The sequence below is a fragment of the Lacerta agilis genome, chromosome 1 (assembly GCF_009819535.1).
Source record: "Lacerta agilis isolate rLacAgi1 chromosome 1, rLacAgi1.pri, whole genome shotgun sequence".
Taxonomy (NCBI): Eukaryota; Metazoa; Chordata; class Lepidosauria; order Squamata; family Lacertidae; genus Lacerta; species Lacerta agilis.
The window spans coordinates 116,330,742-116,347,831 of record NC_046312.1 but is presented as its reverse complement, the minus strand read 5'-3'; the positions used below and the strand labels follow the sequence as shown (position 1 = coordinate 116,347,831).

At 47.1% G+C, this 17,090-nt stretch overlaps 1 protein-coding gene across 1 annotated transcript; it reads left to right on the top strand.

Moving 5' to 3' along the window:
• The first annotated feature begins 1,967 nt into the window (after positions 1-1,967).
• On the top strand, positions 1,968-3,002 carry LOC117047520 (basic proline-rich protein-like). Its single transcript, XM_033150804.1, has one exon. It carries the CDS (start codon positions 1,968-1,970, stop codon positions 3,000-3,002), a length of 1,035 nt encoding a protein of 344 aa, XP_033006695.1.
• Positions 3,003-17,090: the final 14,088 nt, after the last annotated feature.

Below are 17,090 nucleotides of genomic sequence, written 5' to 3'. Positions count from 1 at the left end.
GTTGCTGTGTGAGACTTGCTGGAGGAGAACATGATAGAGATTGTTTATCACTCCCGCCAATAGCCCAAATATTTTCCCAGCAGACGATAAAACAGAAGTATATGGCTTGTAAAGCAGGTAGTGGTTTATGCGAATAATTTAAAGAATGGCAGTGCCTTTCAAACCGCTGAGATCAATCACCTGGAACGGGAGGCATTTTTTATGATTTTAATAATCCTCATTTGGAAACAGCCTATAAAAAAAACCCAGAGGCGGACAAACACAGAATTTCATTGTCAAGCTTTCTGCTGAATTTTAACACGGCCTGGCTCTGAGTTCATTTATTTTTAAGGCACTTCCCACAACCCAGCACATATGTATATGTTCTCCCAAGCATAGAGATGTCCGCTTGGACCAAGCTGGGGAAATCTTCTGCACAGGGAGTGAACATGTCCTTAGAAAGCATCACTAGGTAGAAGATCGGGTTGCCTCTTAGATGCAATAAACCAGAGTTAGCGCGGGTGGCGCTGTGGGTTAAACCACTGATCCTAGGGCTTGCCGATCAGAAGGTCAGTGGTTCAAATCCCCGCGACGGGTGAGCTCCCATTGTTTGGTCCCTGCTGCTGCCCACCTAGCAGTTTGAAAGCACGTGGTACCGCTCCAGCGGGAAGGTAAACGCCGTTTCCGTGCGCTGCTCTGGTTCGCCAGAAGCGGCTTAGTCATGCTGGCCACATGACCCAGAAGCTGTACGCCGGCTCCCTTGGCCAATAAACCGAGATGAGCGCCGCAACCCCAGAGTCGTCCGTGACTGGACCTAATGGTCAGGGGTCCCTTTACCTTTACCTAGCCAACAAGAGGTTCTCCAGGGGTCAACATGGCCAGTGGACATGGATGGAGAAAGTTGGGAGTCCAACAACATCTAGAAGGCCTCTCATTCCCCCAGGACATCAGTTACGCCTTTGAAATGTCTGGGGAAATCCAGACGTATGGCAGCCTTACCAAAACCAGGCCGCATGCCATCTAAGGTGGCTGCCACAGTCTGCCTAATGGTAGAGCCAGCACTGGTATGACCTCAGTGAAAATTCCTCTCCTTGACATTTGGAGCCGGGGAAAGAAGATCCATTGACCAGGTTGCAGAATGTTATTTGGAATCAAGAGGTCTGGAAGCGGAGTTCCTTGGGGTGTGGCTAAATGTGGCACCCACATTTAGAAGCACCAAGAGTATCATTGAAGATCTGCTGCAATTTTGCTTTATGTACTTTCATTTGCCCCGAGGGTGGGGGAAGGGAGAAATAGCATTAATAAAACCAAAACTAATAGAAAATTAATTTCATGTCCCAAACTGCCTTTCATTCGATCGCTACTGAATGAAATGTCATGTTGTGTAATGATGAGGGACAGTAAAGGTCACACGGCTCCTTTCAATGGCATTAGCTCACAGCTGAAGGATTGCTCAAATTGTACAATCTATTTGCTGTGTATCTGCAAGCAATATCCCCCCCCCAATGTAGAAACTGTTTCTCCTGCCTCAGAAATGATTGAAAGAAACCGTGTCTATGTTAAACAGATTTGTGAGCAAATGTTACGGGGAAAACGAAGAAGTTGCGTTTCGGATGCTGGAGGAAGTGATGGTTTGACAGACAGGGCTGGGGTCTGCCTCCTGGAGACTCAACAACCAATGGAAGCTAGTGAGTAGAGGTAGGAGAAAGAGGGAAGGAGAGGGATGAGGAGAGGGGGGTGTAACTGCCAGGAGTCTAGGTTCCCAGCTTCATAAAACAGTAAGCGTAGCTAATTAAAAAGGTGGAATTATTGCAAAAACAAACAGATAGTGCTGCCCAAGGGCCCTGGCCTACCCAGGGGCCTGGTATGCCCAGGGCCCTGGTTCTTGGCCTGCCCAGGGGCCCAGCCTGCCAAAGAACCCGACATGCCCAAGGACCCTGGCCTGCCCCAGGCCCGGCCTGCCCAGGAGTCCTGGGCCCCAGCCTGCCATGGGCCCCAGCCTGCACAGTGGCCCTGGGGCCCAGCCTCCCCAGGGGCCTGTCCTGTCCAGGAGCCCGGCCTCCCCAGGGGCCCATCCTGCCCTTAGGCCTGGTCTGCCCATGGGCCCATGGGCCCATCTTGCCCAGGGGCCCAAGGGCCCAGCCTGCCCAGGGGTCCTGGGCCCCAGCCTGCCATGGGCCCCAGCCTGCACAGTGGCCCTGGGGCCCAGCCTGTCCAGGGGCCTGTCCTGTCCAGGGGCCCATCCTGCCCTTAGGCCCGGCCTTCCCAGGGGACCAAGGCCCCATCCTGCCCATTGGCCCTGCCTGCCCAAGGCCCCAGCCTGCCAAGGGGCCCGACCATCCCAGGGGCCCAAGGGCCCAGCCTGCCCAGGGGTCCAGCCTGCCCAGGGGCGCGGCCTGCCCAGGGCCCATCCAGCCCAGGGGCCTGGCATGCCCATTGGCCCAGCCTTCCCATGGGCCCAGGGCCCCATCCTGCCCAGGGGCCTGTCCTGCCCTGAGGCCTGGCCATCCCAGGGGCCTAGGGGCACATCCTGCCCAGGGGACCGGCCTGCCCATTGGCCCAGGGCCCCATCTTGCCCAGGGGCCCAGCCTGCCCTGAGGCCCAGCCTTCCTATGGTCCCAGGGCCCCATCCTGCCCAGGGGGCAGCCTGCCCTGAGGCCCAGCCTCCCCAAGGGCCCATCCTGCTCAGGGGCCTGGCCTGCCCTGAGGCCCGGCCTCCCCAGGGGCCCAAGACCCCATCCTGCCCAGGGGCCCTTCCTGCCCAGGGGCCTGGCCTACCCTGGGTCCCAGCCTATCCAGGAGCCCTGGCCTGCCCAGGGGCCCAAGACCCCATCCTGCCCAGGGGCCCGGCTTGCCCTGGGTCCCAGCCTACTCAGGAGCCCGGGCCTGCGCAGGGGCCCGGCCTGTGCAGGGGCCCATCCTGCCCAGGGGCCCAAGTCCCCATCCTGCCCAGGGGCCCGGCTTGCCCTGGGTCCCAGCCTACTCAGGAGCCCTGGCCTGCCCAGGGGCCTGCCCTGCCCTGAGGCCCTGTCTTCCAAGGGGCCCAGGGGCCCATCCTGCCCAGGGGCCCAGCCTGCCCTGGGGCCTATCTTGCCCAGGGCCCCATCCTGCCCCAGGGCCCAGCCTTGCCTGAAACAGTATTTGGAAGGTTCGTATCAATTATTTCATCTTGGTATGAACATGACCAACACTCACAATGACTAAATCATTCTTTAGCACTCTCATGAACTATTACATTTTATATGTACTGCCTGTTTGTATTAAGAATATCATGGAGTTGGAAACGAGGAGGAAGCAAAGGTTAAGTTTCATAATGTTTTCTTCCTGCAGCCTTCCTCATGATAAAATGTTAATTGGAACAGTTGCCCAACATCTTCTAAATATCTGAACTGACAAAATATTGGGCACATTCTTGTGCAGGGCTTTCAATGACAATATTCATTAGGTGAATCCCACCCAAGGGCTTGCCATTAGGGATGAGTGAATCTGACAATTACCGTTTATCTCAGTTTCTCATTTTCCCAATCTTAAATTCATTGCCCACATTTCCACATTTGATTGTGTATTTTCTTTGTTTAATCTTCACTTTTCCCTCTCATTCAATTTAGGCTCTTACTAGTATCCTCCTCTTGCCTTCAACACAGTTGGGAACATCATTTGCCCCAACTGAGTTTTGTTTTATGTTCTGATTATGGTAATGCAATACAGATGGACTTGCCTTTGAGCTCAAGACTTGAGATATTTTGTGTCTTCTTATAGAGATTGGCAAATAGATCACTTTTGTTCTCCCAGTTTTGTTTTTAATAAGAAATCTTAAATTCAGTTCTCCACATTTCCACAATTGTTTACAGGTTTTTCCCCAGTACCCATGGTTTTTCATGAGTGTTTTAATGCTAATTTCTCCCCAAAGGCATGTGCCTTTTGTATGCAATTTTGTATGCAATTGCAATTTTGTATGCAATCTTGCCTAATATAGTGAAACCTCGGTTTTTGAACGTCTCAGCTGCCGAATTTTTCAGAAGCCGAACGCTGAAAACCCAGAAGTGAATGCTTGTTCTTCTTTTTTTTTTAATGTGCCTTGGAAGTCGAATGGCTTCTGAGGCGCGTTTCTCAATTTCCCCCATTGAACTTGCTGACAACCCTTTGATCCTCGGTTTTCGAACATTTCGGAAATTGAACGGACTTCCAGAATGGATTACGTTCGAATACTGAGGTTCCACTGTATCCTTTTTTTTTTTTTTTACAAAGCAGTTTCTCCAGATATAATGCATTTTTGAAGGTTATTTTCACCAAAATGTGCATTTCTAGACACACTTTACCCTAGTGTGTGCATTTTAGTAGTGTTTCCCACTTCCTGCCATATGTATTACCAGCGTTTCCCACTTCCTGCCATATGTATTACTGTCTCCCTGTTGGGCAGAAGTCGTGCGTGGTGTCTAAAGGTACAAATCTCACCATTGGTCCTTTTAGCTCTTAGCTGTTGACCCTTGAGAGCCAGTGTGGTGTAGTGGTTAAGAGCGGTAGACTCATCTGGTGAACTGGGTTCGCGTCTCCGCTCCTCCACATGCAGCTGCTGGGTGACCTTGGGCTAGTCACACTTCTCTGAAGTCTCTCAGCCCCACTCACCTCACAGAGTGTTTGTTGTGGGGGAGGAAGGGAAAGGAGAATGTTAGCCGCTTTGAGACTCCTTCGGGTAGTGATAAAGCAGGATATCAAATCCAAACTCTTCTTCTTCTTCTTCTGACTGGCAATGGCTCTACAAGTTTTCAGGCAAGCCTACCAGGAGATGCCAGGGATTGAACCTGGCGCCTTTTCCCTGAAAAGCATTTACTCCTACTACTGAGCCACAGCCCTTCCCCAATTCTTCTTTTATAAGGTAGTTGTGTGATCAGATCCCTTTTCCTCCCTGGCTGTTCTCTTTCTCGCAGCCCTTATCTTTCCTTCAGAAGCTTTGTTGACGAGGGAATTGGCCTGACGTTCTTTACCTCTGGGTTATATTCTGGGGAAGCAGGGTCATTCCATTACTGCAATTCATCTTTCTATCTTTACTCACCATGGCCCGTGATAGCAGTAAGGATGGGGAGCTTTGACAGAAGAGTCAGTTGTAATAAATGCCACAAAGGTAGGATGCTCTCTGTACGCCACGCAGAGAGACCCCCACAACAAGGTGCTGTTGATTCACACTCCCCTCGGGAAATAGGTGACTTGTAAACAGTTCTCCTCTCTCTTTTCAAGAGAGATAAATCAGGAGAGCGAGCAAAACGGAGGAGCGCCGGACGAGGAAGAGCGGGATGTGATCAGAACTTCATTTCCGCTCAAATCGCTTTCCACCTAACGCGGCGACCTTGCCACATTTCGTTAGCTGTCCCGAGACCAGAACCAACCTTCTAGAAATGTACTTTGTTGGCAAAAGTTCTCAAGAGCCTTCCTGATGAAGAAAGTTTTCTCTGAGTGAATTCTCCCCCCCCCCTTGAAATATCGTTGCAGTGCAACAATATGTTGCAGGGGGGGTTGTGTTATACTTTCATAGCAGGGTGAGGGGACTTTTTCAGCTTGAGATGCCGCTGGACACCTGAGGGTCACGTGCTAGTGGTGGAGAGGACCAGAGGCAAAATTGGACAGTGGAACAAATGTGAAATTTACCTTTGAACATATATCTCCCATGCAAGCAAGAGTTCAAGGTTGTAGTCCAGCCAGGGGGAGGGGACCTCATGGAGGGTGCAAAGCAGGGGAGTGAGGGATGTAGTCCTGGGATAGGGTGTGTGGCAGGGGCATCTTAGCCATAAAGGCTAGTGGCACAGGGAACTACAGCACCAAATTCTGGAGGGCACCAAGGAAGAGTTCTGGGGGCCATGGCGGTGGCTCGGTAGGGGTGGCAGCCTGCCCGCCACCAGGGGGAAGACGGGAGGTGGTGATTGGCAGCGGCGAGCCGGGCACGCAGCGATCAGCCTTACCTCCCTCCCTCCCTCCCTCCCTCTCCGGCTGGTGTGTGCGCCCCTCCTGGGAGGCAGGCGTGATCCCAGATGGCCGTCTCTCCTCTCGGTGCCGCAATTGGTCGCCAGAGTTCTTCTCCAGCCTGCCACTGCGCAGGACTGGAGGAGGGCGTGGGGCGGCTGGGAAGGAGCCCGAGGGGTCCCTGTGGAAGGGATCCACATGGAACACGAACCGAGATTAATCCCAGCACCTATTCCCCGTGCCCGGCACGCGCCCAGCCTTACACCTGGAATGGGATCCTGTGTGGAGAGGGGGGGTGGAAACCTCCCTGCCAGAGGAGTCGCCCTCCAGCTGCTGCCCGCCTGGAGGGAAAGGTGGGCGTGGGGGGCGCCGGAGGGATCCTTGCACCACGGCGCCAGATAGGCTTAAGACGGCCCTGGTGTGTGGCCTAGGAAGAATCTTGAGGGGTGGATATAAGACTGAAGGCCTGGTTTAGAACTTGTTTGCCTTGCTTATCCAGAAACATAAACCTGCATGGTACCTCTACGATTGTTTCGGCCACTTCCATTGTTTCTTCCCTCCATTTGCACTTAGGCAAAATTCACTACACTTAAACCACTTTGCTAAATTATTTGTAGACTAGTGGAAACTGGTAAAACCTGCCAATCTTGATTCAAGAAGAGTCTTGGATTCTCTGAGAATTGTTAGAGGAAAATGTTGCGAAATATTGATATATCATGCAGTTTCGCAACAACGGCAACGTGAATCCCACAGCCATCTAGCTCAAGGTTTCCAGCTGTTTTTGAACTACAGTTCCCATCCTCCCTGATCACTCGTCCTGCTAGCTACAGGTGATGGGAGTTGTAGTCCCAAAACAGCTAGAGACCCAAGTTTGGGGAACCCTGGTCTCGATGATCAAGGCTGCAATCCTATGCACTTTTCATCCTGCCGAAGTCAGTGGGAGTTTCCGATATGGAGAGTGCTTTTACTGTTGGAAGTAAACCTTTTACATGAAGGCAGTCAACAAAAGAGGCATAGGCCGTAGGTGTCTGCTGTTTAGTGTGATGCCTGCAAGGACTAGACATTCAAACAGTGTGCCCTGGCACCCTGGGGTGCCTTGAATGATGGTCAGGGGTGCTGTGGGCAACCCTGGCTTCTGTCCCTCTTTCCTTCCCTCCCTCCTCTGATGCCCTCTTGCTTCAATGCCCCCCAAAGTCTTGCACAGCTGTTTATTGCAGCAAGCCTGGCTATATGCTCCATAGGTGAATGGTGCCTCTGGGCTTGACCAAGGGGTGCTTCCCAGGCCCCCATGAGGCAGTGTGGGGCACCTCTCTTTGGGAACTCAGAGACCAGGGGTGGCAGCTGCAGCTGCCCAGAGGGCTCCTAAGGAGAGGGGAGAGGAGAGGAGGCTGAAGGAATCCTTCACAAAGGAAGGTGTTCAAAAAGTGTGAGAGGCTGCCAGCTCTGGGCTCCTGAGCCCCACAGGGATGCTGCAGAAAGAATGCAGTTGGTCAAGGGAGCCGTGGACTCAAAAAGGTTGAAAACCTCTGTTCTAGGGGAGAAAGTGGGAGAAGCCTTAGTGGGTCAAACTGCAGCTTGAGGTGGGGCCAATGTCGCCCTGTCTTACTTTAAATACAAGGCTATGATTGGTTTTACACTGAAGTGGTTTACAAAAATGAACACATGCCGGGATCTGCAGGACTACTTTAAGAGTGCAGAAAGATTTGGGCATGCCCAGCAAATCTTTGGTCTTTTGCTGTGTGAATAGCACAACATCTTCTCACTTTTAATGGTGGCTTCCCATGGGATATTAGTAAGGGGCTGTTTGAGAATCGCATTCTCATCGTCCCACTGCAAGAATGCAGAACTCGTTCCATAGATCTTTGGATTTCAGTTATTGTACTTACTAGAAAATAAATTTGGCGGTGCACATGGTTTTTATTGTAAAATCTGATCAGTTGCAAACTTGTACTTGAGCTCCACCTTTAGGACATTTGAGAGAGAGAGAGCCAGTCAACCATTTGCCTAATGTTTGATTAAAACAAGGGCATTTTAATGAAACTTTGAGCCTCTGGTTACAATTCTCATTTACCTGTTTGGATAACCTGGCTGTTTACCACATAAATAATCCAATCTTCCTCTACGTAGACTTGCCATAAGGCAGACTGGGCTACACACCAGTTGTGATAGGAACCCATTGAAATGCAGCTTGTAAATGGCTTTAAAGGTTGGCTAATGTATTTCTAAAATCTTAATGGCTTGGTTGTAAAATAACACTGGCATACAGAAATAATTCTACAGATATGCCCCTGCTTTTCCTGAATGAATATGAAACTCTAAATCAAATTCATTCTCTCTCTCTCTCTCTCTCTCTCTCTCTCTCTCTCTCTCTCTCTCACACACACACACACACACACACACACACAGAGAGAGAGAGAGAGAGAGAGAGAGAGACAGTCAGACAGACAGACAGACAGACATATATGCACATTTCATTTAGAGTTTCAGGTTAAGATTGGAGTGGTCTATGTATTGAGAATCCACAAAAGCAATTACTGCTGTCTCATTTCCCCCCGGCACAAAATATGAGATTTCCAACTGCTACAGTCTTGACTTCTAGCTGCTACAGTCTTTGAGAGATAATGAGTTCACTGCCTAAAGAACACTTTCTGTGGAAGTGAGGGGAAAAATAATTTGTAGGAATGCTTTTTTCGCTGAGAGTGATTGAAAAGTGTTTCCAAATTCCATTGTTGACTCGAACCGCCGTTTCCAAAGAGCCATGTTAAATATTGAAACTTGAAATTATATTGGTTCAGATAAGAGGTAACACCTGGAGAAATGAAAACCTGCCCCTGCCAAAGAAATGATCAAGTCATTTGCCTGGGGAAGATTCTCTGTATACGCATAGAATTTCACTTTGCTGCCATTCCTCCACAACTTTTAAGAAATTTTGCTTGTTGTTGTTGTTCAGTCGTTCAGTCGTGTCCAACTCTTCGTGACCCCATGGACCAGAGCACGCCAGGCATGCCTATCCTTCACTGCCTCTCGCAGTTTGCCCAAACTCATGTTAGTAGCTTCGAGAACACTGTCCAACCATCTCATCCTCTGTCATCCCCTTCTCCTTGTGCCCTCCATCTTTCCCAACATCAGGGTCTTTTCCAGGGAGTCTTCTCTTCTCATGAGGTGGCCAAAGTACTGGAGCCTCAACTCAAAACTCTTTTAGCGTTCCCTCAGAATTCTTCAGATGAAAGCAAAAACTGCAGGTGGCACCTGGCAGCAATAATCAGATAATATTGCATTAGTAGTAGCTGAGAGTTTTTTTTTTTTTTTTTAAATTGTCTTCAGCCCTATATGGATATAAAAACTCATACATCAAATCTGCATGTGGGTGGAGTGTGACCATTTTTCCTGTATAGGGCCTTCAACATTGGATTTTTCTAAGACCAATGGTTCTCATGTGTCAAGCTGTATGTCTGCCTGCCTGAGGACAAAACTCAATATTACAGCAAGAGAAATGGAGATGGTCTTTTCATTATGCTTTCAATTTCAACCAATGCAGCAGCATAGCAAGCACGAAAGCCCATGAGAAATCTAGCTTCTCCAGCATCTAGAGCAGCCATACGTCTGGATTTTCCCAGACATTACTGGGATTTCAAAGGCGGAATTGACTGGGGGGGGGATTTCCGAAATGTGGTGGCACTTCGCCCTGGATCTTAGGCAAGTCAACCCACAAAAAAAAAACAACGCATTTTTGTAACAATTTTTGAAGTTCCCAAAGCGAAACAACTTTCAGGGGTGTCCCGGTTTTTACTTTTGAAATATGGCAACCCTGCCAGCATCCCAAATGCTTAGTAAGGACTTGGGACCCCCAAGGAAATTATACTTCCTAGGTGTGTCCTGCTGACGGAAAAAATGCTGCTGCTGTCTCAGATCCTCCTAGTGTCCCTGTTTTCCAGGGACAGCCCCTGATTTACAGAAGCCACCCCGGTTTTGGCTTCGATCTCAGAATGTCCCGCTTTTCCTTAGGACATCTCTATTTTTATCGGAGAAATGTTGGAGGATATGGAGTTATGCAACCCCTGAACCAATGAGATAAGTAACTATACAACCTTTAGAATACATCTGAAGGCAGCCCTGGATAGGGAAGTTGTTGTTGTTGTTGTTGTTGTTAACTTTGTTTACATATTGATTGATACAATAAAAAACACATTAATACAAAAAAGAGGGGGGAAAGGAGAAAAGGAAAGAAAAGGGGGAAGAAAAAGAAAAACTAAACAAAAAGAAAGGAAAAAGAAGATAAAGACAAAGAGAAGCTCACAAAAATATCTTGTCTAGTACATATAACTGTTTAAGGAATACAAACCACCATCGATAATATTATAAACACTTATTTCCAGTAAGAACTCACTTTGTCTTCTCCTTGTCTTTTTTCCTCGCCTCTCTCACTTTCTTTTCCGTACCTGATTTCTGGTTTGATACCCTGGTTAATTTTCATGACTTCCTTCTAACCCTATGTGGTTTCTAATCTTTATATCTTAATTTATCTGTATCATTTTTAAATCTGTGGAGAACCATCCTGTTATCTCCGTGGAATTTAGTCTATGCTCAACCAGGTGTAACCGTTGGAACTATATTTCATCATATATTTTTAAGAGCATTGCTTTCATAGGGAATTTTTTTTAATCTTTAATGTTTTATTATGTTTTTATATATGTTGGAAGCTGCCTGGAATGGCTGGGGCAACCCGGTCAGATAGGTGGAGTATTGTATTGTATTGTATTGTATTGTATTGTATTGTATTGAATAAGCTGTTCCCATTTTCATCAGAGAAATGTTGGAAAGTATGCTATCCAAAACATAACAAGTCTCTGGCTAGGGGTTAAGGAAGGCATTGCTTTCTGCTTTGCCCTGTATCCTCTGCAGGGAACACACTGATAAATCAACACCCAGCAGGACTGAACCCATAGGGAAGACATTGCCAGAGCAGTGCCCAGCAGGATTTAATCCACCAGCTGAATGATCAGTAGAGAGTTCAGTCCTGCTGGCTAACAAGCTCTGCTTCATCCCAGACAGGGAACGCACGAATGAAGCAGACCCCAGCAGAATTGGATCCCGCCCATCACTTGACATGGGCAAGGTTTGGGGAAAATGACCTAGTAAACTAAGCGGACCATTATTGGCCTGTAGGCTGGAGGTCTCCCTTGCTTTTGAGTATGCATCTCATTTGAAAGCAATGCAATGAGCATGGGGATGCCTACTGTCGCATATCCAGATGTCAACGTCATGCTGGATGTGCCTTGATGTTCTGACCCAACTCGTCAACTGCATACAATTGGATTTCGCTAGCCCCGAAAATGGAAAGCGAGGGAGGTCCCTAGCAAGGAGGATCGGCAACTTAAGGTGTTAGCGGGTCTCACAAGTCGAATAAAGGAGCAAGAAGAACAGGTATTTAAAGAGCAGTGGGATTTTTGTTGTTGAGCTTATCGAAAACAATTGTGTGCAGTTGAAAACTCTGGCAGTATTAAAGTGAATTCGGCAGTATAATAAATACTGAAGTGATGTAAGATAGGAGAATAGAATTAGGTGGATATATCAAAATATGCAGGAATGGTTGGAAAAGTCAAATGAACCTTGGAAGGGGAGGGGGCATTTAATAAGTGTATGGTATAATGCAAGATGTTTCATCTGTAATGTAAAATATGAAAATTTAATAAAAATTATAAATAAATGAATAAACAACTGGATTGGATAGGGAATTTATATTTAGTTGCTTCAGAAGTGGGTATACATTCTGTTTCCCTTCCAACACTGCCCCCTGCCACATCCCTACTGCAAATTCCATCGCAAGGGATGCAAAAAATAATAATAACCAAAGGGGTTTCTTTTGCTAGAGGTGAAAACGTGCTGTGAAACTCTCCCGACTCATTTTGTCTTTGCAGCTTGAAGAAGCTGAAGACATCTCATATGAACAGATACGACTGTACACTTAGCATGCCTTTTTCCTTTCCTTCTGTCAGATTTTTACTGTTTCATATATTGATCCCTGACAACGTCCACAATGCCTGTCTAGAGCAATTTGCGTCATACGCTTAATACAATTATACTGACTTGAGAGAGCTTCCGAGTTCTCTTTAAGCAGGACAGCAGAGGCCTCTGCTAGCTGCTCCAGTCTTGCAAGCGAGACAATCTTAGCCAAGCCTGCCTGGCGGGCGGTTGAAATATTTGGATACAGCAAACGTAGGTGACAACAATTCTGATAACTGATTTGCAGGGAAGGGGAAAGATGATTAATGCCATTAAAAAGAAAAAAGAAAAAAGAGAGGGGACAACATTCCATCAGATGTGCTACAGGAATCTCATCACCAATCACCGCCACCCCCAGCAGCGTTTAGGGCTTTCAAGGTCAGCACCAACACTTGTGCTCGGAAATGTACTGGTAACCAGTGAAGTGTGAAGGATAACAGAGCTTAAAGAGTTAACAGCTCTGCTATGACGCTCTGGCCACTGGGAGCGGCTGTTCACAGTTGACAGTTGGATATAGTTACTGGTTTCTCTTGGCCAGGAGAAAGCAATGTCAGAAAGCTCTCCTAGAAGTATATTATGTTATTAATAAACGTTAAACAGTTTGGAATAAACTGTGTCAGCATTGTATTGCTGATAACTTTTCACACAGAGAGGCTGAGAAACGCTGCGGTTAAAGGCTGCTGAGATAGAAGAAACTGCTACGTTTTATGAGCCAGCAAAAAGAGAGGCGCAGGAGAAACGTGAGGGCGACATTTTTAGGTTCCAGTTTTCGATCTTTATTAAAAACTTTCACATGAAGATCCTTTAGGAGCTGTGATATATGGTCCCAGTGTGGTGTAGTGGTTAAGAGCGGTAGTCTCGTAATCTGGGGAACCGGGTTCGTGTCTCTACTCCTCCACATGCAGCTGCTGGGTGACCTTGGGCTAGTCACACTTCTTTGAAGTCTCTCAGCCCCACTCACCTCACAGAGTGTTTGTTGTGGGGGAGGAAGGGAAAGGAGAATGTGAGCCGCTTTGAGACTCCTCCGGGTAGTGATAAAGCGGGATATCAAATCCAAACTCTTCTTCTTCTTCTTCCCAGTGGTCATTTAAGGGTGGGCTTGTGGCTAAATGGTCAAAGTTGTGCATGTTTTGTACTTCCACAAAAATCTCACAAAGCTACAACCACTTTCAACACGGTTCCTTCATCCCACACGTGCAGCCATTTCAGTGCCCTCTCCACCCAACCAGATTTTCAAAAGCAGCACAGCACAGTTCCCATAAGTGTAAGAGTCACAACATTTAATTAGCAGGCACTGATGGAAGTAGTAATAACAGCTTTTGTAACCTGTGCTTCTTTCTGCATTACAAATGAAATCTATTTTTACCCATTCAGCAAGAGTTACAAGTTCTTAATGTCATTTGAGGGCTCATGAAACAAAGTTCAGCCAGGTCACTTCTTCATCACGTCAGACTGTAATTGACTTCTGATTAACATTTTGCTTGCCCTTTCAAGCTCCCAAGAATAAGATCAGGGTGGTGAAGTTTAATTGAGAGGTCTTTGTTGTTCAAAGTTTTGGACAATGAGAAGGTTGGCGCACATTTTGCAAAACATGCAAATTTAGGATTTCGATTTAGATTTAGGATGGTGCTATCACTTGGTTCCATCATCCATCATTCTTGCAAGGTGGTTTGGTGGAGTCAGTGGAATTTATATGAATGAAAAGGGGGAGCTGTGCTGGCACATAAGAAAAAATCCCAAGTCCATATTATGGTGATATCTTTATCAACTTTATAGGGAGGAAATAAGGCAAAAAGTTGGGCACTCTCTGATGGACCTCAGCGTATCTTGTTATTAAGGTAAAAAAAAAAGATAAAGGATGCCTGGATGGTTAAGTCCAGTCAAAAGTGACTATGGGGTTGTGGTGCTCATCTTGCTTTCAGGCCGAGGGAGCTGGCGTTTGTCCACAGACAGCTTTCCAGGTCATGTGGCCAGGATGACTAAACCGCTTCTGGCGCAATGGGACACTGTGACAGAAACGAGAGCGCACAGAAACGCTGTTTACCTTCCCGCCGGAGTGGTATCTATTTATCTCCTTGCACTTTTGATGTGCTTGCGAACTGCTAGGTGGGCAGGAGCTGGGACCGAGCAACGGGAGCTCACCCCATCGCGGGGATTCGAACCGCCGACCTTCTGATCAGCAAGCCCTAGGCTCTGTGGTTTAACTCTGTGGTACTGAGTTATAATTATATGTGACTTGGGGTTACCATATTTCAAAAAGTAAAAACCAGGGCACCCCAAAAGTTGTTGAGCTTTTCTTGAGAAGACACCAAAAATTTTGAATTAGGAAACGGCTGTTTTGCATAGAAAGGTGTCTTTTTGTAATAGGACTACTATTCTAAAAGGGAAAAAAGTGACGTTGTCTTAGGGTTGCTGTATACAAACCAGAACACCTTGAGAAAAAGAATTGGAGACAACCCAAACCGTTGAGCTTTGTTTAGACAAACCCCAAGGTTGTTGAGCGTTGTTGTTTTTTACGAAAATGCCAAAGAAACACAGTTTTTTGGGTTGACTTCTCTATGATCCGCCTTTTGGGAACCCCCCCCCCACATCACTTCTGCCTTCGTAATCTTGGTGATGGACGTACGGCAGCCCTACGTCACTGAAAGAAAGACACAAGGTCCATTCATAGAGCACCATTCATAACAAGGTGCTCTACAGAAGACATAGATGCAGAAAGTTGGAGTCCAACATCTAGAAGGCCTCGCATGGCCTACAATTTCCTGAACATCTGAAGGCAACTCGGCATGAAAGTAATCCCTTTGGCAGTTTCTGCATTCTTGAAACTACTACCCCCCCCCCCAAAAAAAGGATGTTGTTCAAGTGTTTTTTAGTTTTAGTTTTAGTTTTAGCTAGTGGAACAGGTGAGGTGCTGGGCAATGGATGAAAGCAAAGAAGAGGTGGGGAGAAATCTTTGCAGGAAGATCAATACTGGCTTCCCACCTAAGGAGGCAGGAAAAGAGATCAAAATTGGTTTTGTACGGTGGGTAGAATTTAATTTTGAAGAGAGGCATAAACTCATGGGGAGGGGGCTTGTTTGTGAGGAGAATAGGTGCCAGAAACCAAGAAAACAGGGCAGGCAGAAGGCTTCCCAATAAAAGCACTGCCTAATTATTTTCAATCACGCGTTTAGGATGAAATGCTGTACCCACCTACCTGGGACGATACGTTTCGCTTCATTTTTCAAACTCCTGAACTCAGTTTGTTTATCCTCATCCTGCCCATATCGTATCTGTGCTCAATTATTCATTTAGCGATTGAGTGGATGCCTCTGGATTTGATGGGGGGGGGGGGAAACAGAGCTGGTCGCTGTCAGTACATTGATTTGGGCTATAAATTGCTCCTTATAGGATTTTTTTTTAAAAATGGAACATTTATGTTAACCAAATCACCTACTCTCCATCCCTTATTCTTCACCAGCGAGAAACACAAGTTGTTTTTGCATGCAACCAAAAGAGCAACAAATTCATTCTCATTTGTTTTGTCTGTTACAATGACATTTCAGGTTTACTTCATCCGGACGTTTTGTTAATGGATTGCGGGGGAGGGGGGGTTGATGCCACGGCACATTCCCTGACCTGTTTGGTTAACTCCAGATGAGCTATTTTAATTATCTAATGAACTTTGCAAAATCTGCTTGAAGTTCTGGTTGCATTGCAACACTTTAACTGTTTAACAAGCTCCTAGTTACCCACAGCAAGGAGTGACTTTCCTGATGTCTTTGCTGCAACTTAGAATATCAGCTCAGCCAGAAAGACCATATGATAGGTGTTATGTATTGAAGTTCTCACCCTAGGCCACTAGGGGTGTGTGTATATAGTTCATTCTGCTGCAGTTTTCACTCAGGTCTGCATATGCAAATGAAGGATTGTAAACTGACGCTCAGGGATTGGGTAACTGCAGAAAGTTGTTACTGTTGCTTTGTAGCTGAGTTCTATATAAGCAGGTTGCTGAGCCCTTCAGCTCAGACCTGTTCCAGCCTGAGAATAAACAAGAGCTGTTTGGAAATCACTGTGTCGTTTGCTGTGTCCACCCACGACTTAACAATATGCAACACTGCATCCCTCTATTGTTCAAAAAGAGAGCTGAATCAACAAAGAAGGTGGGAGGGAGGAGAGAGAAAGAACATGCTAAATTAGCCTTTGGCTTAGGCAATCCTAATTCTGAGAGCAGTTTGTGAGTCTGCATTATTTTTGGTAATCCACTTTGGAGAGATTTGTAGCCTCAAAAGTGGGGTGTAAACAAGTGTAATAAATAGATTTTAGGATGTAAACAAGTGTAATAAATAGATTTTAGGAACCTGGGAAGCTGCCATGTACAGTCGTACCTCGGCTGTCGAACGCCTTGGGAGTCGAACATTCCAGCTCCCGAACGATCAAAAACTGGAAGTGAGTGTTCCTGTTTTCGGACGTTCTTTTGGAAGCCGAACATCCGACGGGGTCCGAGGTACGACTGTACTGAGTCAGACCATTGCTCCATCTAGCTCAGTATATTCTGCACTAACTGACAGTAGCTCACAAGGGTTTCAGCAAGAGTCTCTCCGAGCCCTGGCTGGAGGATGGCACAGGTTGAAAACTAGGACCTCATGCATGAAAAGCAGATGTTCTGTCAGTGAACTCAGCTGTCAGCGTGAGACAGAGGCCACCCCCTTGGAAACAGCATAGATTGGCCAGCTAAACCAGGTGAGGGTAGCCAATGGGTCTCAAACCCTCATTGAGTTAGGGATTTCCCCTGCGTGCAAAGACAGGCTCCGGCAGATTGAGCGGATGAGACCAAGAGTGGGCCCAATGGTCAAGTAGGCAGTTTCTTCTCATATAATAGAGGGAAGTGAGGGGCATATAGAATCATAGAGTTGGAAGAGACCACAAGGGTCCTCCAAAGACCTCCAAAGAAGGAGACTCCACCACACTCCTTGGCAGCAAATGGGTCTCATCAATCTGGGAAGGTAGCCCATCTAGGGCTCTTGAGAGTCCCATGGACTGCAAGAAGATCAAACCTATCCATTCTCAAAGAAATCAGCCCTGAGTGCTCACTGGAAGGACAGGTCCTGAAGTTGAGGCTCCAGTACTTTGGCCACCTCATGAGAAGAGAAGACTCCCTAGAAAAGACCCTGA